A 25,911-nucleotide genomic window follows, 5' to 3' on the forward strand; every position below is an offset into this window, starting at 1 on the left:
AAGTGTATTTCTATTCACAGTATACTACTAGCACTGCTCTCACTTACCATTTCAATTTAGAAAACGGTCCAGGTGTTGGGGATATGATATTAATTTTCTCCATTATCCACTGTGGATAATTGCGGATATATGGATATTTCAATACGTTCTAAAAAGATACAAGACAAATCAGTAGTAGTTTTCTTAAATGGACCTTGTCGTCTATAAAATAAAGAAAAGACTAATGTTTTGGACCAACTTGTTACTTTATTGAAGTGATTTGTGGTATATTAAAATTGTCAAAAGTTGTCATTAAGTTTGGACAAACTTTCGATCTGATGATATGCTTTAAAACCAACCGCAGATAATAAAATCTCAAATGCACTGGTAGTGTTCTATGTCGTATAAAATGGCGCCCATGGAGATCACTCCAACTGTGACAAACGCTATTGAACCTCAATATGAGCATTATAATCATTACGTTGCTCTTTTTCGTTACAGTAACAGGCCGGCGTTTAAGTACAGGCCATTTAATATGCCTGAATATCTGACTAGAAGATTATATATATAATGGTCACCGTAAACTGAGAGTATTATGCACGCAAGTCACGCTGTACACATTTTAATATACGTATATAGAATATAAATCTGCAACATTGTACGCATACTTCTTAAAAACAGTCCTTATACGGATATTTTGCATTAAAATACACAAATGTTCATAATAAGTATATTGTTCTGTTACTATATTATCCTCAAATCCGGATTGTCATGTAATAACAAACTGAAAAAATTTGACTAAAATGATGTTGTTTGTTTGAATTGTTTTCAAAACCTCAAAATGTAATTTTATCTAAAAGGCGCGAAAACATTTCACCGGACTTAGCATCTTCCTATGACACACATTTTCTCACCGGAATTTCCTTGCCCGAATGTCGGTGAACTTCCTTTTGATTCTGGATCTCGTGAAACTGACCACCGGTCGTCGATGTCCACTGTGCCCTTGACTTATGCAGGACTTTACAGGTCCCAAAACAACACTGCGGGATTAGAGATATCAAGATGACAAACATACACCGGCTACAAAGTGAGATCTTTTATCAACACCCACGCGTTTAGCACGAACGCCGCGGTCCCTTTAAATGTTCCAGGTGAAAAAGTCGCCAACTGTGCATGGCTAGTGTCCTGTATTTACATATAGCGTCTCCAGTCACCGCTGACCAGTGGTCAAGTTAATACATGCCACATGCTGATCTGTTCGCGTTTGTTGGCAATCATGGTGTTCCAGTGCTCGAGCTCTTTGCCCCTCGCAAACATGTACGGTCCGAGGACAACCCGGCCTATCACTTTATCTGAAATATAAAATATCTGTTAATGAGTGTAAAATGGTATCTGTTAATCGTACTAACTCCCTTGGTGTTAATAGTACAATTGTCTTGAATAATTCTGAACAAACAAAAGTTTGAAATACAAGATATATTATTAAATTACTCTCTTTGTAATATGAGACCAACTATCGTTTTACCAGACGCTGCAAATAATATAGCAGTTATAAATTTTAGAAAAAATTTCAATAATAATAAGTTAGACTGTCCAATAGTGAAATCAATTCCATTTTTTACACCGCACACTGAGTCTGACTGAGTACGTGATTTTGCTTGCGCTACATAAAAAGAGCACACTCAGTTTTGCAGACCGATCCTGTGTTTAAATATGACTCCATAAGTTAACCCTTCCATATATTTCTTAATACACTTACGTGCGCGCGTGCACGCGTGTTCCCCATACCTTTATGTCCTAGGACATGTTGCATAGCGTGAATGCTGAAACTTGTAGTGTCCTCCTGAGACGGGGAAACTTTGAATGAAAAAGATTCGTTGAACGCCGGGCAGTCCGTCCTCTTCAATACCTCCGTTTTCTTCGTCTTCACCATCTTATTCTGTAGCAGCAAACTGACCTTGACGTAGCAATCTTAATGGAATGAGAGACCATTATTCATTATTAAATGTAATGATATCAAGGGTCAGGTCCACAAAAGAACTTCATATTGAAAGTTTGTCTTAACTTTTAGACCAAATGTTTAGACGTCTCTGCCCAAAGGCTATACTAGTACATGTAGTATGCTTAAATGTAATGTTGAGCATTGCTTTATAAAAGAAAGCAACGGCAAATGTTTCAGACTAACGGAGTTCATTCTGAATTAAAGTAAACAATAAGTTTCGGACGAAAAGGTTAAGAAAAACTTCTTTTGGGAAAGCAGCCCCTGGGCAAAGGCTCTCTACGTCATCCAATTCATGTGCACCTAATTATTTTACTTAAAAAATAGTACTGCGTGCATTTGCTTTATATTGATTTTCTTTATGGCGATTTTATTCAACATGAATTACAGCTATTGACTATCGAACATCTAAATCTAAGGCTAAGTCAAGTCACCGAGGAATAAGTCACTCAGATTTAATCTGAAAGTCACGAATGTGTTAGTTGTGCCTCCAAGAACAATCATCACCACAGGGTACCCCAGTCTTTACTCACCTACTGAAGAACAGCCGTCAAGGAGTCGTAAATTCTTCCCTTCAAATATTCCAACAGTTAGTCTTTCCAGATTGTCGTTATACGTTAACGCTATATGGAGCTCCCCCTGATTCGTTGCAGACTGAAAAGAAGAAAAATGCTGTCATATTTGGTGTGTTACAGGGTGCCATACCCATTGTTACCTCTGCCAAGGAGGTTATGTTTTCACCCCTGTTTGTCTTTCTGTCTGTCTGTTTGTTTGTCATCAACATAACTCGAAAAGTTATGGATGAATTTCGATGGAAATTTCAGGGTAGGTCAGAAATGGGTTAACTTAGAAGTGATTAGTTTTTGGTGGTGATCCGGATCAATAATCAATCAATAATAATAAAATAATTAGGGGTGAAACGGCATTGGGTGGAGACTTTGCTGCCTTGGCGGAGGTCTGCGTTCTCGTTATACATGGTGTTTTATATATAGTGTAATACCCACACAGTGCCGGCATTTGGTTTATCGCTGGGTAACAATTGATACGTACTCCTGTACGTGGACTTACATTATTTTTTAGTATTGGATAACATTTAGTTTTGAGTTATATTGCATGTTATATTAGCCATTTTGAAGGCAGTGTACTTGATTTGATTGGCCACATTCGGGACCATCTTTGCGCGAAATTCAAACTTCCATTAATATATGACCATAAGACGTCAGTTTCTGAACGGACAGTGCGCGTGAATTCTGCATCAACGCCGTCACGCCATTCTGCAGTTGTTTTCTAGAGCGAAGTTGATTGCATGGCTGCCAGAATAGAACATACAAGGTGCTCAGATCATTGAACTGGCATGTTTAATAAGCTTCGGCGTTGTGAATTAAGATTACTTTAAATCATTCAGCACTATAAGAATCTGTTGATTCGACACGCTATAGGGACATTAGCCTCAAAGGTGTACAGTATAGTATTCCACGCAAAAAACTCGTACTTAACTAATTTTACAGGGGTAAACGGTAGTTTTCCACGACTGACCCTTTCCCGACACACGTGGGCAGCGTCATGACCACTGAACTGAATGAACGATCCTTTATGGTAAAATGGTAAAATCATTTGTAATCTTCCAATGTAGTCTATAACGTCCGTTTTCACTGCCCAACCTATTTCTCACATATGTGCAGGGTAAAAATCTATATCTTCTATATCCACCTGGCTTTATTTGATTCAATTAACTTATCACCCTGTTGCTGGTCAAGAAATCAGACATCTATTGACCCGTTCCCATACACCATTGGTCTACGTGGATCGACCCAACTGTTGGGACTTTCGCTGACTGCAATCAGCTTAACTGAAAGACAGACCTCTTCCTGGCGTTAAGTAGAATATGGAAAGCTGGTGATGATAAGAGTACGTTGGAAACGAGAGGAAGCGTGCCATTCAGTTAAGCTGATTGCACTTCACGAATTGAGTAGACCCACAAAGACCGATGACGTCTATGGGAACGGGGTCTACGAATCGCCATGTACTTTATTTCATATACGTCGTGCTCACTACAAATTGTTCTTTAGGTCAATGTGGTCTCCAGAGGGATGTTTATCTGAAGAGTTAATTTACCATAGAGACAGTTGGGTGTATTGAAATGGTACGTTAAGCAAGGATCAGAAGCCCGTTATGCTACGATTTTCTTTTTGTCCTCCAATGGCCAACCTGGTGTATTGCTTTAAATTTTATTCGCTAAATAAGCCTATTTTGTTTTGGAACGGAATGACTGTGTCTACATAAACTGTACAGTTGCGAATGTAGTTTGTAACCACCATAGATGTAAACTGACAGATTTTGCTAGTATTGAACGACTTAATTTTACACTGAGTGTATGCGTCCGTAAAAAACACTCCTACATGGAATGCAATATCAGTATCATATGGTTTCCTGTCATGTCGAAAGATGCTTTCAAAATTAGATTGTCAGAACGTTAAAATACCTGTACGTTTTATTTGCACTAAAGCGATGGCGTATCCGAGGAGAGAAAAGAACGGGCAGGTCCCTCTCCCTTAGCTTTTGAGGTAAAGCCACCTCCATCTTCTTTCTCCCAAACAACAAAACGACGAGTAGAACGAGGCTATATCTGACAATATGTTTCAGCCCTGTCTCCAACATATCTCTCGGAAAAAGGCCTTACGACAAAGGCCTAGTTGAGGCCAGGGAAACATAGGACGTCTTAGGGCTCATTTCAAGTGACACTATCATTTTATGTATATCGATCCAACTCCGCAGGGACTCTCGCTGAATGCAATCAGATAAACAGATGCGGTGACCGCATTGTTGGATCGATCTACATAGAACAATGGGTTCATTGGGAATGAGCCCTTAGGAGGAATCCTGGAAATAGACAGCTTGATTGATATCTCTGCCCACAGGCCGTATTTGCATAAAGGAGCATTTTTGAAACTCTAGGTAAGAGACGGCGAGTGTCCTCCTGTTATCCCTTAATTACCCATTGATCCCTATTAAAATGAATTTTGTATTTCCCTCCAATATCATAGGTCACATATAGGTTGCAATTTTGAGTGAAAAAAGTCACGCGGGTTATCGTCATCATTATCGTTGTTATTAAAATTTTTTCAACTTTTTTTATTTTATTATAATTTTTGACAGCGACCAAAATATTCCCCTTCCCAGAACCAATCGCTGGTTTTCTACTAGTTCCGTATACATTTTTCTCCTGTACTACTCCTGCAGATCTGTGAATAGTGAGAGCAAGGGAGCTTTCCAATGCATTATGCCAGGTTGGAAGATACGAGTCTCTATTTATAATTACTAACCTCGTGCATGTCTAACCTCCCCGCGAGTTCGCTACGATTATTACATGGCGAAGTCGCCGAATCAAGTGACGGCGGTGTTTGACGTGACCTGCCAACACTTGGCTCGCGCCGACAAACAGGGGAAGCAGGTCGTAGTCTGCGACGTTAAAGCCACCTTTTATGAACCGAAGAAGAACCCCACTACTTCTAAGAACCCCACTACTTCAACAGGCCAGCAGCAACAGCAACAAGAAGATCTACTTAAACAACAGAAGCCAAGAAGACCCAGGAGTATGTTTGAACCTACTGTGAGGTAGGCACGAGTATGCATGTATAGCAAAATTACTTTACATGGGTTAATCACCTTGCAAATGCATATATAATCCGTTAAGGGCGTAATGAGTTCTCATATGGCAACATTTCAGTCTAGTAATATATCCGTTATTTCCTGTCTACTACGTGGGCCCATCTTTTCTTTTGCGGTGGGTGTCAGTCGTGACCCTCCCCCCTTCGATTTCTGATGAAAAAATTGCAAATGTCTAACTGAATCATAGTTCTAAGCCGTACCAAATGGAGCCAATTGCCCTCAAAAAACACAAATTTTTTTCAGGACCATCGACGAGCCCCGAACCTAATGCCAAGGGGGTGAGGGTCGACCTCGCACTCCGAGGCCTGCCAATCGGTAAAAAACCGGACCCCCCTTCAAAAAATCCTGCATCCGCCCCTGTTTTGTATTTACTTTCCAAAGCGTACTGCCATTTGCACTGCATTATATCATTATCCCATTCTTTCCAAATATCTGTAGAAAAAAATTACAACAAATAGCGGCCAGTATTTGCTGATATATCTGATATTACCAAGAAACAATTTTGCACTATATCACTCCCTTTCTGCCAATCAAAAGTAATGTTCATTAGAACATTCGCCCAGACCTTCATTTGTTATCGTAATATACATGTATTAGGTGGTCGCGTATGCGAAGAGCATCAGGGTCTTCTTACACTCATTGCACGAACACAGCTCAGGCAAATGACCAATTTATTACACGGAACACCTGTGAAGCACCTTGCTGGCTGCAGAAACCCACCTGATGAGCTGAATTAACGGGACTAACGCACTGCCGTGCTGAAGCCAATAAAACTTGTCAGCTCAATTAAGAAAAAGGTCATAATTATCGATTCGCGGAAAATTTACTGAAAAACTGTTTTCACGAATACTTTCACACTGCCTTTTTCAATCATTAGAAGCCATTTGCATCACGTAATCAGATTCCTAACCCATTTACCTAAATTACATAAAACTACAGGGATGATTTTATCGATAATACAGTAGCTACCTGTCAGAGGGGGGGGGGGGGGGGGAGGGGCACAAAAGGCAGAATTTAAGAGAAATGTCTAAGACATATCCAGCATAATTTTTCTGTAATATGTACAGGGAAGAAAGAATTACATTGTTTAGTTTCTTTCGCTAGTTACACTGATTTTAGAGGAGGGGTGTGGGTACGAGAGGTGTACCACCAAAGCCCGGCAAAGTCACGAGGGGCTGCCTTCTGTGTCCCCCTCCCTGAACCGCTATTGCGTGTTGTGTATATCTTTTTCAGTAACAGAGACCATATGCAGAGAATCGCTGGAGAAATGTAGCATAGCATCCCCCAAGCCTGATGAACTCAGCAACCTTACAAAGCTAGCAATCAGACTGCCTTTCTAATCAAATTGATGATAAATGATAACATGTATTCAAAGACTCTTTAGTTTCCTTCTGGTTTGTCAAAATAAGTCTTCAGTCAGTGAATATTGAGTTAGTGGGGAATTTGTAACTAAAGCTCACTTTTGCGTTCATGTTATAAGAAAATATCTACCCGATACCACGCTGTATTCTGTTTTCTGGAAAAGGGCAGAAATTGGACAGACTTGCAAAACCATATACCCGCAAACAGTACATATACAGTACATATGGTGTTACTTTCTTTTGTTTCTAAGCTTTTCTTGAAAAAATTGCCATCCGTATTCCGTCAGGCCCAGACTTCAGATTTTGTCTCTCAAAATTTAGTAATTACAACTGTGATTAGATGGTATTAGGCTAATTAAGTATAGCGCACGTTATATTTTTATCATTCTCACCCCCCCCCCCCCAAAAAAAAAATTGTGTGTGTGTGCGCGCGCACTATATTGCACTTTAATTATAGGAAATTGATCTATTCAGTTTTTTATGGATGGTAATGTTCATTTGCTTATTTATCATTATGTGTCTTGTGTATTTTGTACAGATAAAACTATGAAATGATCAATACATTTACCGATCTTTACTTTCAGAAGTACCCTTTATTACGACCCGAGAGCACCACAGAGGCCCAAGGAAGTATGAAATTGTGGATAACCAGCAACAAGACTGTGCAAGGAGATGGAATAAATCATAGGAACCAAGCACCTGCTACGTCATCAATATACGTTACCCTGCTTTTAATTACCAGCAACACATCATTCCCATCAGAAAAGGTGTAGTGCACAGTTATGCCAATAAACAACGGCACACTTCATTCGGCCTCATTGGGGTTTGTATCTAAGAAAATCTCTCTCGAGCCGCTATTTAGTGGTTTCGCTAATTATGATTCGTTCTGTATAGTTAATCAACCCAAAGACGTAATGTTATTTGACACGACCTTTGAAACATGAATATCTTAAGATAAAATGGGTATATACAGATGCATGAAAACATTCGCCATATGCAGGTACATGTACGGCATCTGGAAGCGCTTGTAAACGACAATTAGCGTAATAATACAAACCAGAGCATGAAGTGGATGTGTAATTCGCCAGATGATATTCAATATTCAGTGATATTAAGGGACCTATTTTCTCTTTAAAATTCTTACCAGGAGCGATAAAGTGTTCACAATTCAATTCATAGATCAGATTCACGTTTGTGATTGACAAAAAGTTCGAAGTATGTCTACATGTTTGTTGATTCCTCTGCAGGGCACACGTCAGTTGATGTATAGTCCGTTTTGATATCGTCATTGTCAAGTCGCAAGAATTACATCTGTACAACGCTTAGAAAGAGATCAGATGAAGACCAATTAAGGAATTAAAATGTGTTCAAACATATTTGTTATTTCTTCTCTGATACTTTTGTATTGCTACAAGTTTTCGTCCGTGTTTCCGCATTTTCACAAATAACAGTGAATCATAGAATGAATGCATCCGGGCATTACCGACTTTCAAACCAGAAAGATAAATTAATGTCTGAATTTGCACTGAGGCGAATTTATAACTGCATCATTTTTTGATTCTAGACAAAGGAGGAGGAAACCCAGACAGCCCATTGATATTTTTGGCCTGCGTACATTTATGTTTTCCCCGTAATCTCACTATCAATCGCGTTGCAAACGCGCTCTTTTCTGGAAGAATGTTTTGCATATTTTTGGATAATGTACTGCTATAAAATATATATACTACATTTTACCTTAATGTGACAAACGATTTAGTCATATGTAACGTTTATACAAGTTAAATGCAATTTGTTTGTATATAAAGTGATATACTTCATTGAACATATGTGCAGCATTATATTAAGCAAGATTTTACCGAATAGGTTGTGACATTGTAAGCCTTTCACCCAAGACACTTGCCAGTAGGGCCTACGTATTAGAAATATCAAACCAATCACCCTTTCATATTTAATATCATAATAGCGAATCAATGAAACTAAACTCAAGAGCTGATTCAACTCACGCCTGTGACCTCCCGCTCCAAATCTCGCCAAATTACGACTTGTTCGTTACTCTCGCAGTCGTGCTCTTTGAGAGGATAGAGGGCGTGCCCGACGGACCTGTGTCGCTTGCTGCGATCGACATCAAACACTGTTAGCTTGAGAGTGCGATCTTGGATCGTTTTATACGAAACCTGGATAAAAATCATTATTTAAATTCTGTGCAAATTAAAAAGACTCGCCTCCAGCAGAGGGACACTGAATCATTTTTATCTTCCACAGATTCAAAAGGCAAAGTCGGAACAACGCATTTAATAAGAAAATGTAATTAGGAAGAGATTGTAAATAGTGCTTAGCCGACATAACCTTTTGAGAGTTGGAAGGTAGAAATGATTTACTCTCTCTCTCCTCACGTCAACATAATTCGTTACCTCCTTACAAGTGGATTTAATCAAAGGTATGAGCCGACCACCCCACACTTCGGCTTAAACTATAGTCTGGGTTTTTAATAAAATAAATCTTTTCTCATGCACAGCCACATACATACCTCATATGTAGGCCTACAATAATAACTACTTCTGACACTGAAGACGAATTACCTGAAACACGTAACTTTCTTCAAAGTTTGGGTTGCATGTCTTCCTTTTTGATTTTGATTGCATATATCGGCGCTCGTCTGGCATAAGGTATATTCTGAAGAAAAAAAAAACTTAAAACTTATAAACTTACTGAGTCTCTAGTTTCCTCTTACTTATGCATCCTACTGAGTAAGGTGAGCATACAGTATGCATTCAAAGAAGCGAAATCAAAAGGATCGAGGAAATTAAAAATTTTAACTTAAAAGTTGGCACATTATAATGGTTCCAAAATCCACGAGAAATTTTAGGATGGAATACAAATAGCCATACATAGCAAGCTACATATACTTGTAATGATTCATTTCCTTGTTGTCACTAATCTAGTACAATAATCCAGTACAAACGCCAGACAAATGCATATAGCAGAAAGGCGGCCAAAACCTTGAGATGAACAACGCAGCACCTACCTTACAAACGGGTCACAGCCATTGTTGTTTCCGGACACTCTGCTGGGCAGGTTCCTTGCCTTCATGAGGGTAACGCGAAGTTTCTCTGATTCCCTCTCATATTCCACAGCAAACCATATACGACCCCTGTGATCTTCAGGGTAAAGAGTGTTGTCCTCTTCGTCGATGGCTTTGTAGAGGCTCGGGTCTATGCTCCCCAGGGCGTAGGCGCCTTTAAGAGGGAAGGTTTTAATAAGAATTGCATACGTGGGCTATACTGGATGGACAAAATAAAGATTCAAAATTTAAACACATAAAATTCATAGAATACATGAATCATAGAAATCATGATCTAAAAAATACGGTATCCATTAAGTGAAATTTTGCCCCACATAGTATCGACTGAATAGTTTAAGTGACATCCTTGTGGCGCACAGTACTAAAGCATATACATATTAAAATGGAATCCAAGAATAAAGCATTTGCTACTCAGCTGTTAACAATATTTTGCAAAGATATTTTATCTCAATAAACAAACAAAAAAGCGGTACTGTGTAAATGTGATAAAGGAGATATTAAGTTAAACACTTCAGTTAACTCTACTAATTAAAGCGTGCTTTTCTTTAAGATTTTAATGTAAACGCGTGGCGTTCAAGTTTACATAATAACATATCAGAAGCAAAAGCCCTTTTCACATCGATCGGTTCAGTATTCTGCCCACACCTAAGATGTCATTACACTACAGAGTTGTGTGTGTGTGTTTGTGTGTGTGGATAGGTGGGTGGGTGTGTTACTACCTTTTGCAAGCCCCATTAAATTCAATCCGAATCACAATCAGTGGAGAGTGCGGAGGCCCTGTTTAGGTGTTTTTCATGTATAAAAGGCAGGCTTATTAATTCAGTTTTTAATCCTCTCGGACTGGTAAAAGACGTAAAAAGGGCCTTATAGCTCAATAAGCATATTATATATAGGCCTACCCTTACGCCTGATTGCTAAAACATTTTATGGGAGTACCATTTGTTAGTCATTTATGATTAGATATAACATATAATATATAAAAAGGTTAACGGTTAGTAATTAAGTAATAATATATAACTGTAACATAAAGATAGCAATATTTACATCAAAATAACCTGCATGTTATTTGATGAAATAAGCCAGTCGACTAATGAGTTTGCATGTTTCGAACTGCGATCGCGAAACCACTCGATTTCCGGCTAAACGCCGCGGCAAGTCACTGAGCCTCGTTTTGAAAATACAGATGTTATATAATTGTGTCTGGTAGACAAGAACTTATTGATGATACATGTATTTGAGATTTGTTCTCAGATAATATAAAAAATAATATTACATCACATTTTATCTTTAAATATTAAAATATTATATGCAGGTGGCAATTTTGAACCATGTTTGAATAATTTCTTACTTATTGGTTGCAATGACCAAAAAATACCAAATACGTGAATTATATATCAGGATGTTGTGTGGGCTGATAGATATGATACGGCACGCTGGTTGAGCGGGTTGAGTTTACCAATATGAAACGGTCCCAATTGTGTTTTTATCTCACTGTATTTAAATCATGTTTCTTTGACGACTGAGAGCTGAGACGTCATTTTTATTTATAAATTGCCATTGTGGTGGTTTTGAACTTTTGTCTTTGGAAAATCCTAAAAGGTAACTTTTGGGCTTTGGCTGAAGAAACATCAATAGTATCTAATCTATAATACACAATCTTATAGCATCTGTATTTTCAATAATAATAATAATAATAATAATCATAATAATAATAATAATAATAATAATAATAAAAGCATGTAAGCTAAAAAATTTCATACTGCCACCAGAGTAAGTATCTGCTTTGATATGAATTACTGTAGTAATCGTACCTCTATATATGAAGGCATCTTTGGACACGTGCGAGTGAAAAGCTTTGTCGGTCCTGGAACCTGACAAAAATACTGCAGAGTAAAAAAAAATCTTGGACTGTGGTCTACAATGACGCATACAAAGTATATCTAGCCCGTTCCCTGTAGGTTATAATCGTTAATTTCTTGTGAAACACAAGCTGTCTTTTGTTCAATGTCCAGGTTTTAAGTGTTTTTCTAACGCCGTTTTCTAGTGTAAATTTTCTCTCGTACAAGAGCAGGACAAACACCATTGAATTACGCCTGCGGACCATCCTTCCGAGAAATAATAAATTTAATTGCTGTTTAGAGACAGCACAGTGTATCTAACCACAAAAGCATATAGAAATCAATGATGTAGAAATGAAATCAATGATGCAGAAAGACGTATTGTCAATAACACGTTTACCGTATTACGGGATCAATTAATAACCAAAGCAGGTAATTAACATCGCTGTTATTTAGTTTAGGAAACGGGCGATTATTTGGATCATGTCTTAATTACACATCTACCCTTGCATTAACTCGGTCACCCCTTTTCTCGGGAACATCACCAATTCCAATAACAATTCCATATTGCGCGTTTCCCACATTTTGCCCGCCGTTAAGGCGACACAAAGCGCACTTGGCATCCCATCAAGTACAGAGGACTTCATTTAATTGCGGCAAATCTGCCGAAAGCAGCAAATAAAGTGAGAGCTTTTCAGATATCACTCTGAAATGAGTCAAAGTGTTCGAGAACAATTGGGATTTGTGAACCACACTTAGTATGCAATAGGGTGAGATCTGCACTCAGTCCTCCAGCCCTTTTCAGACATACATATACAAGCTGAGTATACCATTGCAAATGGTTATTGGGCAAAATGATGAAAAAAAATCAATAATTCTATTGTAGATATTAGCAGAAAAATGCGACAGAATATGAAAGGACATCTGAAAAACAAAAGTAAAATCGAGGCAAAAGTTTAGCATTTCGACTGCAACATCAATAACATGCATTGTTTGTTTGTTAATGTTGTTGTGACTCTTATATGATTTTTTTTATCAAAAGTCTCTTTGTGCTTAAAACTATCAAACATCATCCGTGAGGCAGTGATGAAGTCACACGTATTTCTAATTAGCCTAAGGGTATTAGGAGATAATACATGTTACAGCATTCATTTTTGTAGATACGATTGTGCAATAACAGCAAAAAATGTAGAGAATTTCACTTGCACCTACAGACAAAATTTTTCACAAGTTAGGTTTTTCGCACAGAAACGCGAGGTAAATATGCAATTGCACGGTTATGCTCTTGCAGACTTGTACCATATTATACATGCACGGCGCCAATATAAATGAGCGTTTAAATGCATTCCTTATCTTCCTCATTTCACCGCCTAAACAGACCTTGAAAAGAAAACGAGACTGTGTTACTAACGTGAGATAAAGTAACCTAGAGTGTGTTCGGTTTGATAAGATGGTAGGTCGAGATATACTTTTCAATGTCAATGTGAATGTATAAGTTTTTTCTTATCTCTTAATTTACTCTCAAGCTACACTTGATTTCTTATCCAGGCACGGTGGAGTTGGGACCTCCCTCAATTTGCATACCGGGTAACATAAAAGAAGGATTGGAGAAAGACTTTTGGGAGTGCAGAACCATGTCACATTGTAGTTGTCACATTGATATTTTTGAGAGGGACAAGGTTTGTTACAATGATGGCTCTTGGCTGTCCATGAATTTCCTGTCCCATATCCTGATTTGATAAAAGCAGTCAAAATGTTAACGTTTCCAGGGTGAGAACCCACTACTCGACATCTCTAGTCTACACGCAGGAATTAAGAAATCCGATCTATTTGGAACTTCGTATATTGGCAATTGATAAACGGAAAAGGGTTTAGTGATACCTGTCAATAATGCTATGGTTCTCCATTAGTGATCTCGCCATTGTGCCAACAGTCAATACCACACACTTTGTGCAAAAAGGTACTGGAATACAAAACAGGCTGAAGGAGATATACCTGCATGCATTCTGAAACTAGAATTGTACAAAATGGATATACATATGCCCCCCCCCCCCCCCCAAAAAAAAAAAAAAAAAAGACCAAGTTGCCTCTCGTTATTTTTGCACTGCGAAAACGAACTTGCCCATCTACTGCCGGCATTATTCGCCTAGGTCGACCAGGAACGAGTACAGGATTTAGGCGCATTTTATCGCTTCATTTATCCTTCCATTTCATGATGAGTTAAGCCAATGAAATTGACAAAAAAAGGGTGACAGTATTCTTTGTTTATTTTTCTTTTTTATTGCGTAATACAGTACCTTGAGGTCAACCAATTAGTTTCTGAAGTGAACAGCCGGGTTTTTGTTATCTGTGGCTTTCAATACTAATCTGAAACAATCATAAGTTAAGATCACGGCTGTTTTTCTGCGATAATAAGACCACATTCTCGAAGGACTGATGTGGCCTTTATACGTGAATGAAAACAAAATGTATACTCAGTGAATATAAGTAAGCCGCTTTCCCCAAAGGACCTCGTGGGCATATCGCACTTCATATGTATGCTATCTTATTCTCTATTTTTTGTTCTTATTCTTGGTGCGCTCTATGTTGTACTGAATAAGGGCCAATGGCTCTTTAATATTTCAGCCTGTTTATATTTTTCTATCTTTCCGCTCCAAGTTAGCAAAGACTTGCCAGGGCCTCAATAAAAGGACACGTAGAGCACTTACTTGTGAAGGCAGAACACGCATTTTAAGACCAGAATGTTATTTTTTTTCACTCATTCATCAAAAATGCCTGAACGGCATAGGAAGGCGGAACTTTAATGAGAAAGTTTTCCAAAACACCCAATATTTACATGGACTGAATGTGAGGCCAAAACAAATCAACAGACGCGCCACTCATCTTGTAAATGTACTCCCCCCCCCCCTCTGATAGCGCAAGCTTTGTACTTTATATATATTTTTAATAGGGTCTTAATTAAAACGCATGCATAAAGTATACGTTTAGTCAGGTACAAGTATCACATAACCAACAGACACGGATCATTTAAGGTACTAGTCCCACACGAACAAGTAGACCTATGCCTAATCAGTTTATATGGGTCTTAACGACGAATTCCTTCTTTGTAGATGTTATCTCATTCTTTAAAATCGAACGTGATATACTGATTAATGAATCCCTTTTTGGACTAATTTCGCGTAAGTCAGATCCCCTACTAATGCGCGAGAACGAAGGATTGACTGCATGTTGAGCTAAGTCATTAACCGCAAAAATGCTCCACTTCATTGCAACGCTTGACTTTATCAGCTTTATTCGAAAGCACTCTATGAAACACTCGACATGTAACTATCCGTCAATAGTTACACGCAATTTATTAAGTCATTGGCATAATTTGTTTCCTGCGGTGTAGCCTCTTGCACAAGATGTAGACCGGTTCTGCCACGGGGACATCCTCAGTATGTTTTATGGAGTTTTATGGTGTTTTACTTTAAAAGGTACCTTATGAAGCAACTTACTTAATGTACTTAAATTTTCTATTTATTTAATGTTTGTCTGTTAGTAAGAATGGTAATCAGACCTGTCAGCTCAGCACTCCCTATCTCGTTGGGAGTCTCCCTATTTGGGGACATAACTCCCGATCCCCCGATTCAGACTAAAAATCTCCTGATCGATAATCAGATTTTTCTCTCTTTCCAGCTGAGAAAGCGGATCTTCTTCAGAATCCCTGGCTACATGGACGTGCCAGCTTATCCATATTACTTTCCATTGTTTTCGTTTTTGGACAAGTTTTGGTTGCTGCATGAACATCAAAACAAAAGATTCGCGTTGCATTGTTGGTTCTTAACTGCAATAAACTGAAACCCCAGCGTTCCTAATGGTTTTTTTTTTTGAAGCTGATACCCCGATGAAAGCGACACGACAGACACTGAAATATCGGAGTGTAAAAATTGACTTGTTTTAATTATTGATAAAAACAGGCTGTTACTATGCTTAGGTTGTAAATCAGCTGATGGAATTCATGAAACATTGAAATCCTCGAACTGTAATGTAATAAATTACTTGCTTGTCGATTTGATTTTTTTCCATATTATTATTTTGTGTTATCAAAGTACTAGTATTTGATTATAGCAAACTGCTAACACTCTTCTAAAAAAGGACGAGGACTTACTTTCAAAAGCATTGTGTGAATGTGTGTGAGAGTGTGTGTGTGTGTGTGTGTGTGTGGCATTTGTTAAAGTTGACAGGTATGGGTTATTTGATTTCCTCCATCACTCCGTTCTTTATTTAAATTTGTTTTATTTTCCGTCTGTTAGCGTAAGCTTCGTAACAGACACAAGGCCACACACACGATTTCACTCACGCAAATTAACTAAACAGAAAAAAAAAATACAAACCGATACAGGCAGCTTAACCAGTACACACACACACACACACACACACACTCAGACAGAAAGGCCTGCACAAACAAACAAAAATACAAACAACGAAAATCGATACGTGTCCGATAACAAGAGGGAAGTTACCTTTCGATGGACTTTTCAACTCAAATTAGGTGTTGTGAACTGCCACCAACTGGTGGCCACCATAACCATTAGAAACTATCGTCTATTCAAGTAACGCTTCACTGCCCATAGAGACCAGATACCAATTTCACAAAATAACGTAAGACCGACCTTAATTAAATGTTGCATATATTAAATGAGGAAAGTAAGAAGTGGTCAGTGTTTTTTATCGAATAGTTGCCCTTTTTAGTGTGGACCGCCAATAATTCATCCTGTTATGAAGTACAAGTAAACAGAAAGTTTTGGTCTAACAGTCAGGAAAAAACGACCACCTGTTGGCTGAATTGTAAAACCTGTCACAGACAATTACACAACCAGTATTATTTGTCATTGAAAATACATTGAATTATGTAGGACGTTTCATATTTAGCATTGTCAATGGGTGACACTGATGTGTCTTTATACTAGCGGAGGGACAACGCTGTTTGGGAAAGGTGTACAGTTTCATATTAACGGTGAAATCATTACATTTGAGAGAAATTACCGGCACTTGTTGTACAATAATGAACGCTATCCGAACAGATTATCTGATAAATGTCAAATATACAATAGATGTGGTATGTAAAATTGGGCTATATTAAAGTTTATCTTATATATGTTTAATGCTTTGATTAAGCTGTCGTGAAAGAGGCTGTAGGTGAGACAGGTGAGAGCACCTTGTGTTGAGATATTTACCACTCGTGCAGTCCTGGCCCTATCGGCCAATGGACAACGATAAGGGAAATTGATAGCTATTGCGGCTTGACAAGGCTTAGAACTGAGTAAACATGCGTGCCGGGTTGTGATGGAAAGGGATAGAAAGGTCTCTAGTGCTTTTCTAACCTTGCTATGCATTTTTTCATCGTGGCTTAGTTGACTTTTCACACACACGAGGTCGACCAGGAACGAGTACAGGATTAAGGCGCATTTTATCGCTTCATTTATACTTCAATTTCATGATGAGTTAAGCCAATGAAATTGACAAAAAAGAAAAAAAAACAAGGTGATAGTATATCGTCATATTTATTTAGGACGTTGATACATATACCGCAAACTCACAACTGTATAAAGTCCTAAAATATTGATAATATATTTATATTTCTTTGTAATTCTTTGGGTGGGCGGAACTGTACTTTTGTTAATGTCAACAATGAAACATTTCAATATGGTGTAAATACCGCCGTTTAGTCAAATAGCTCCTCTGGCATTTTTAAAAGTGTAAAAATATTACATTTCCACCGACAGGCAGCATTTCATTTGTATTTCAAATCTTATAGATTTGTATTATTTGGGCAAGCCACCTTTGAAATCACCGATTTGTCAAAAAGCACCCGGTTTTGCGACCAGGGCTAAATAATTTTAATTTTTTTTTACATTTTGAACCCAATTTAAGCTTGTGTCATGCTCAGAAAAAGCAGACAAGTTACGGTTTAGTGCATTTCCATAAAAAGAACGGCTTGGTGCGTGCAGAGGGTTTTAATGTAGTCAGTGTGCTAAGTTAAGTTTCAGCTAGCCTTTATTTAATCAAAAATAAATCAGTTATAGTACTTTCAAATGAAATATTGCTCCCGTTTTATAAAAAGAAGGGAATTAAGGTAGTTACACAGTAATAACCACTTCATTTCGGTGAACTACTAATCCTTCGTCGCAAAATAGTAGCAGACAATTTTTTTCGGTTTTCAAGACAAGACCAACTGTCGGTCTTCGGTTCTCCCATGAAAACAGAGGTCCTTGCTGTTGACAACATCTGGGCCCAATACCTGGTAAGGGTGACACCACTCTGTGCTATTACTAGCAGGTATCAATAAACCACGAGCTGTCCCCCAAATTACAGAATCAGGATGTACTTAAAAATAGACCAATCATCGCTGTCAAAAAACACAGTCTTTTGAATGTGTCAAAAAATATAAATCCTTTTTTGTAACATTATAGAAACCGGTTTGCCAAAATACGTGACACTGTTGTTTACTGCTACCTCATTCTTTTTTATAAAAATATTAGCTTTAACAATGTACTAAAATTTCACAGACCGAAATTTCACATTTCAATTTTATTTGCACTTAATATTTACTAGTTTAATGATAATGATATCAAATATTTTGTCAAAGATTACGGCGTGAAGTGGTCATGTTAAATAAAACAGCATGTACAAATTGTGGTTTCCTTATTTTAGGTTCATTTCCTTGAGCTACAATCAAAGACAGCCAAAAAACATTTTTTATCGGAAAACATGACATCGCTTCGGGTGTATTACTCCTATTGTGTGGTTTCAAGAAAATATCACGCTTCGCATATCGCTTTCTGCCGACTAGGACGAAAACACGCTGATAAAATTTTCGTACTATTCACCTGCGTTGACGGCGTTACCCAGGCGAAACACCTTGATTTGGGGTGTTCATAACCACCCGTAGGCAAATTATCTGTGGTTGTAGCTCGATACTCAGGAAAACCATATAACGGTCCTCGAACGGATCCGGAATGATTTATGGCAATAAACACCGTTATCCAGTTGTTAATCTCACACCTAGTGTCTAGTATTTTGACAAGTGTGACAGTCACACCATATATAAGCGATAAACCATCATCTGATTATATTGTACTATTATGTGAAAAGATTCAACAGCATCCCCATCACGCCCCTTAGCCGGGTTTCGCACCTAAAAAACACATCGTGGCACTGTGTAAGATGGATTTCGCACCTGCATTTTACGGGCGTTACTTTTTAACGTAGCAAGGTTAATGATAACCGAGTTATGGGTCCGCTTATATAGACCAGGGGCCGATTTCACATTCAAAAGTTTTTTTCCCGAAAATTTTGCTCAACTTTAAGACGAAAATTTAAGTCTAATTCAGTTAAAGATAAATCAGTAGGAGTCCACGATGCATGTACCTATTTGTTTGGTGAGTACTAGAATAAAGTAGAACAACTTGCCTGAGAAATTGGCCATGTGCATGAAATTATCAACTATATTATTAGGGACGCGTATGGCATTGTTACACACTATTGGTGTTGTTTTATGCTGTGTCATGCCAAAATAGCGACCTCGGCCAAAATAGGTACGTCTGGTGATTAAGAAGTGAGAACCAGTGAATTCTGAGTTTGTCCAGCCTAGAGGTTTTTTAAAGAAAATTATATATGAATTTAATTAAAAAATAAACGTAGTGGGGTAGTAAACCATATAATAGTGCCACGAGAATGATTTGGATGTTACAACCGCCAAATACGCGGTCGTGCAAATAGCCGGTTCCACACTGAAAAAATGGCATTGTGTTTGTACCTTGTGTGTTTTCACATCTATGAAGTTTGTTTTGAACTTTAAAAAAAGCATTTCCCTTTTAAAAAAATAATTTTGAACTAGGTTAAATTTCATTTGACGGTTATCAATAGAATACATATCTGAGGCCTCTACTTTGGCAACGTGTACATGCACATGAATACTTTGGCAGGATACGAGTACATAAAACTAGTTACTGAAATGCTTGTGACGTTGTTATACAAATTAGTTTCGTTATACATGTATGCAGTTCATGCATTTAAAACTATCTATAGGACGCGTGCGTCGTTGTTATACAATATTCGAATTGCTGTACTGTACAGTACATGTAGGTCTATATATGCTGTACATGCTCATAAAACTAATCAACTAGTAGTCAATTAATAGGGATGCATTTGACGCTATTCGCTGTCACCCAATCTAGAGGATATATATACCTGTCACTGCACGCTGTATATGATTGTATTTAATTAAGTCAGCTGTATTCACATTTTGGCTTCCTGCAAGGGAATGTTAATACTAAGAAAAAGATAAATAATCAATGATGAAGATACACGCCATCTTATGATGGGAAATAAAATATAAGTGAACAACTGATAAAAACAAGAAAACTGGGAAATATCAGAGGTGTTATTTGACCAGACAGAAATGACCAGAATTATATAGTGGATGTACATTTGGTAGCTGGGTTATGTGAACGAATCTGGTTTTGACGGATTTGATCGAAATACAATATTGGCAAACATGTATACATTGTACATACACGAATCTAGACATAATTTGGCCGGCCTTGTGCACTTAAATCAAACGCAAGCTATGATTCCCCATACGGTAAATAAAAAATCAATGTTTAGAAGCCGTAGGTAAACAGCAGATGCCTACGTCTACAGCCGTCTGGCTTAACAAGGTGGTCGAATGATACATGTGTTTGAGGTACTGGCTTGAGGTACTGTATTACCTACTATATACCTGCCCATTGATGCTGTATGTTCTATGATAAAAACACGAAGGAAAACTTATCATCACAGATATACACATGTGTGTTCCTACAGTATATTGAAGCCACACCAGATCAATACTCGAAGGAATATCGCTTCATGCAATCTGTGTATGTGAAAATGGACACTGAGTAATAATTGTTATTTCATATTATCAAGAATGTAGTGCATTTCTCCACTTATATTTACACGTTCTTCAGTGATGTTAGATCATTTGTAGTTGTGATTCCCTCTCTCTCTCTCTCTCTCTCTCTGTCTGCTTGGTTTTTATTTGTCTTTGTATGCATGTCTCTAATATCCGTTTCATAGGTTTTCAAATCATTCATCCGTCTACCTCCTAGTTCTTCCGTCTGTCTGTCTGTCTGTCTGCCTGCCTGCCTGTCTGTCTGTCTGTCTATCACGTCAACCTCACGTAAATGTGAAAGCAAATAAATTCAGCCTGCTGTCCATGGGAGTTGGTTTCTCCCCTTCTCCATTCACTCTAACACACCTGCTCTGCATTTTGATAAACAGAAACTAAGCACAAACCACTTTACATCACAGTATTCACATTTTTATGCGTACACCACATTACACCAGCAAAGTACAAGTTAAACATTGTGTACTAAATGCCAACTACACTGAGCACCACCGTTTATTCTTACCTGGGATTTCAACCGACGCTTTCTTGATAGACATGGGAGAGCTTTGCTCCGAGCTGCTTGGGCTGTACTCATCTCTCGGCTGGGGAGCGTACGCCTCCCCTCCCCTTCTCGGGATCGGCGGCGTCGACGGAGGCACTGTGAAGGGGATGGGTTTCAGACTGCAGGGGAGCACCACCATGGAATGAAAACGGCGAAGGTTATTATCAGCAGAGTGTGGGACTTGTAATAATGTTTGGGCACCGTTTGTGCTACCGTTGTTCGTTGTAGTGTTAGTCGTCATACTGTTCCGATTTGTAACCGAGCACCGCTGTCATCATTCCATCTTTAAATTCGAGACTCTATCCACGTTGAGCACGGATGGTTTTGAGCCCACATCGCGGTAGCGTGGTATGGAATGATGCTGTAGCGGCTCAAAGCGACTTAAATGTGACTCATTGCGCGTGTACCCAAGTATGACCTGACTTCGCACAGCACCGTGCTTAACATCCCCGGGTTAAGATAGCAGCGAAGATAAAACGGTAGCGGGTTAACAACTCTATGTAAATGTGTATAGACAGTTCGACTCTTATGGCGAATCAATACTAATGAATATACACGCGAACGGCTGAAAGGTTTTTATACGTTCAGCATGTGCGCGTGTGAATTCAACTTGGATTGGGACAAAACGCACAGCACGAGAGTTACTGTATCTACATGCCGTTACTGGCGAGGAGGATTTAATTGTACACGGGCTTAGAAAAGAGCCCTGTTATCAAATGTTCAATGTAAATGTGTGTGTGTGTGTGTGTATGAGAGAGAGAGAGAGAGAGAGAGAGAGAGACGGGGATGTTAGGGTCTGCTGCTGATGAGATATCTAATCTGTGAAATAAACGATAAGTGGCTCTTAATGTGCACACAGAGGTAATGCTGGAGCTTTTGTAAGAAGGGTTAAGATGAAAGACACCACTCGAGATGCCTGCTACATGTATCAATACCAATTTCAAGTGCAACAATGGGAATGAGATAAAATGACACGCAATGAAAGAAATGAAAGAAAATGAAATAAAACACGGACATGAAGCAAAAACAAACTTGATAAAATGCCATAATAGAGATCACCCGAGATCGCCTTAAAAGAGGCTGTTGGCACTCTCTGACATCATAATTAAGCAACAAGACAACGCGCGAAAATCCGAAAAAGATGAAACCCTATGCGCCGCGAATGTCGTCTTAGAAAGCAACACTATCGTGTCACGCAAAACATGGTGAATTAATTTGTTACATTGTGTCTCCAATCAAATCAATACTGAACATCATACAGTACGGCCTGTTGTGAAATAATGCATTCATAACTAGGATTTTGTTAAGGAACATGTATCCAATGCAATATGTGCGTGTGTGAGTGCGTGCGTGTGTGTATGTGCATATGTTTGTGTGCGTGCGTGTGTTTGTGTGTGTATTCTTTGTGCGTGTGTGTGTGTGCATGCATGTGCATGTGTGTTCCGGTACAGACGTCCGTATCGTTAAAGTATACCGTTCAATGCAAAAAGCAACTTATTTTCTTGCTCCACATTTAACGACATATCCAATTAATGAAATTGTGGAGAACTGAAAAGAAAGTAAAACCTCCTGTAAAGTAATTACATATTACCACCTGTAAAAGTGTACCGGTAAAAGCTGCATCGCTTATGTATACCGATCGATGTGAAAAAAAGGGTTTTAAGGTTACTGAGAAGGAGTGGACAGCATACTAAAAGTTATCTTAGGATACTTAAATCTTTAAGGAATAGAGACTTAGTTAAATTAATAAATTGGACTGATCTCTTGACAATAAGGTTCTATTTCAATTTCTCTGCAAGATATATAAGATTTATGTACCGTACATAATACACCCTTCGTGGTCAAGATTACAAGTGTGAGAGACACAAGTATAGAACAACCAATTCACAGGTTGAATCGGGTGTGAATTTCCTCTCAAGACTTCCGCCGGATATTGGATAAGGACAGTGATAATCATTTCTGTTTTTAGCCGTCACCGGATCGGTTTCACTGAATAAATATATATATATATATATTACGTAAGGTGTCAAGGTAACACGGCCTTATAAATGCCTTCAGCCTCACAACCCTGGGCAAGTTGAAAGATCTGCGATTCCATGGTTTGTGGTATCTCTTCAGTTCTACAAACCATTTCAGTGACCAAGAACATGTGTTTTGGTTGCAAAATGCGTCGTGGTTGCAAACCGTGTGGTCTTTGATTGCAGAACAGCCGGATACCGCAACCGACCCTATTTTGGAACCGGTTCCATTATGTCATCTTATAAAGTTGGTTTTTACTTCATCTCCGTGTTTTTATTATAAATTGCCGTTCTACGCTTCTCTTTTTAAACAATATATGGGGGTGAACTTGTTTAGTAAGTTACATAATAAGGTATAAATTGGTGTTATACATATATATAAAAAGTATAATATTAACTAAATTAAAAACAAAAGCATAAAACAGGTTCCGTGTTTTGAAAGAAAATGAGCTTGTCTCTGACAGATATTAATGTTTCTTTTTATGGCCACTGCACAGTCATTTAATTTGAAAAAAAATTAATTATCCATCTACATTAATGCCAACTAAAAAAATAGTAAATATATATGTTTGCATTTAAGCAGACTGATGGGCACTTTTGAAAAGGCGTTTAGATTAATTGCCTTTAAAAACAAACGGGTTGTATAATTACATAGAGGTATTTAACAAACACATAAACGTCGTTTATTTTCATGTTTTGCCCTTAAAACAAAAACGAGCTAGTGAGTGTTCAAGGCGTAACCATACAAATAAATAAATAAGAAGAAACCATAGGAGTGGTTACCTCTTTGTGTTAGTAAATACAGCTGCTTTATTTCGACTACTAGTTTATTGTCTATCAAAAAAGGGTGGATCCGGGCGGTTCAGCCGACCCCCCCCCCCCCCCAAAGTCTTAGTCTTCTTCCGGTCCCCTTTTCCCCCACTCCCCCAAATACATATATAACAATGTAACAAGCGAAACGAGACACTACTGAGTCATTTTCCATCTTTGTGCTTTTCATATTAGAATAGAATTGTCAGTCCCACTGTTTTATTTTTATTCTATCTTCTTTTTTATCCTTGGGTCTCACATCCGAAGCACAACTCCGGATGAGAAAGAGTAAATACTTTTTACATCAAAATCCTTGCCAAATACTCCTTTCTTCTATCTCAGTTTGCGCCATTTCCACCTTTCTATAAACCAATCCATATAAACTAGCTATCTTCACCCCCCCCCCCCCCCCCATATTCATTTAATCAATCTACGCGTATACTTCCGAGTATTATCTGTAGATCCACCATCTAATTCGCCCGTTTTGTTTGAACCATGTTCTACATATCTTTGGTATATTCTATTAAAATTGCAGTGTTACTCCCATTCCAGTTTCCCTGAGTCGATAAGTATTGTAAAACGATAATAGTTTGAATCTGAGGCGATTGCATTTGTTGTGCGCAGCGGCAATCTTTGCACAATTTTACATTCGAACCTAAGACTGAAGTCGATCTTAAATAATTAGACCAAATTTTCTGGTCTATTTTGACCTAGGTCAAACCAGTAATAGGCGTTTGGAAAAAGTGTTGCATATAAGATTTTTTTTTGCTTTGTCAGATTGAGATTTCCACCACTGAAGTGTTATTTATATACCATACTTCATTCTGTTACCCCTTCGGGCTTTTGTTTCACTAATTATGGTATTTTAATCGACCTTTTTTATTTCTCCAATCAAGTTACCAGCAATTCTGGGATTTGATAATTTCTACCTTTTCCTTTGTTACTGTCGACAGCACCAACTAGTAAAGGTGACTGACAATATGTTATTGCGTTCTGGATAAAGTGCATATGCCTAGGTGCCACGTTGACATTTGTTGAAGCAACACCCAACACCTACGCTTTTGTAATTATCTGTATAACGGTTAAAACTAAAGTATGTGACTTGAAGTAGACGTACCTTGTTTTGGGCTTGGTAAAAGCAGCTCCGTTATCGACGATGATCTGAGGCAGATTATCTGCTTCCTTTTTCTCGCTCACCAGTCTCGCATAAGGGCTGTCTTGGGACTCCTGCCGACACAAAAAGTAGCGGCAAATCTTGCACAGCATGATGAACAATCCTACGCCAACGATTGCCCCGCTCACGGAACCGATGGCAATGGCAGCTGTTGGTACTGGAACATAAATTTAGAAATATATGATTAAGAATCAAATGGCATTAATCCCACAGTCGATGAAAAAAAATTTTTCAAGGCTGAATCAGTCTCAGTTAAGACATAATGTCAGATAATATATACGACTACTTGCTACGAGGCTTACTCAGTATGTGAGTCAACAGAAGGTGATTTGTCACTTCACCCGTCGAGAATAATGTGCAAAATGTATCACTACAAAGGCTTATATATAACAAGTGATAAAGCAAACGCGTCATAATAGTGACGTGAGAAATAATAATAATAATAATAATGAGACGCAAACACTCCATGTACGTACATGTATTTATCTTTATGAAGGTGCAA

The 25,911-nt window shown here is 38.2% G+C and overlaps 1 protein-coding gene and 1 long non-coding RNA gene across 5 annotated transcripts in view; one reads left to right on the top strand and one right to left on the bottom strand.

Annotated features, from left to right (window-relative positions):
* Positions 1-226: 226 nt before the first annotated feature.
* The window catches only part of LOC106165965 (synaptotagmin-15), a 34,160-nt gene continuing 8,475 nt past the window's right edge, over positions 227-25,911 (bottom strand). The window contains exons 2-10 of one of the 4 annotated variants that reach the window (XM_087004950.1): positions 25,353-25,566; positions 21,369-21,526; positions 20,164-20,226; positions 10,034-10,244; positions 9,588-9,681; positions 9,012-9,182; positions 2,512-2,632; positions 1,768-1,950; positions 227-1,331 (exon numbers count right to left, since the gene is read on the bottom strand). In XM_087004950.1, the coding sequence (XP_086861076.1) occupies positions 1,207-1,331; positions 1,768-1,950; positions 2,512-2,632; positions 9,012-9,182; positions 9,588-9,681; positions 10,034-10,244; positions 20,164-20,226; positions 21,369-21,526; positions 25,353-25,566 (1,340 nt within the window). In that variant the 3' untranslated portion in view covers positions 227-1,206. Of the gene's footprint in view, positions 1,332-1,767; positions 1,951-2,511; positions 2,633-9,011; positions 9,183-9,587; positions 9,682-10,033; positions 10,245-11,901; positions 11,962-20,163; positions 20,227-21,368; positions 21,834-25,352; positions 25,567-25,911 lie in introns of those variants that run through there. The other 3 variants (XM_013544355.3, XM_013544356.3, XM_087004952.1) reach the window with 3 other exon arrangements.
* On the top strand, positions 5,192-8,380 carry LOC147763730 (uncharacterized). Its single transcript, XR_015332911.1, has 2 exons — positions 5,192-5,593; positions 7,593-8,380. It is a non-coding gene; the product is annotated as an uncharacterized LOC147763730 (long non-coding RNA).

This window comes from Lingula anatina, chromosome 2 (assembly GCF_051362555.1).
Source record: "Lingula anatina isolate TDL-2025a chromosome 2, LinAna3.0, whole genome shotgun sequence".
NCBI classification, from domain to species: Eukaryota; Metazoa; Brachiopoda; class Lingulata; order Lingulida; family Lingulidae; genus Lingula; species Lingula anatina.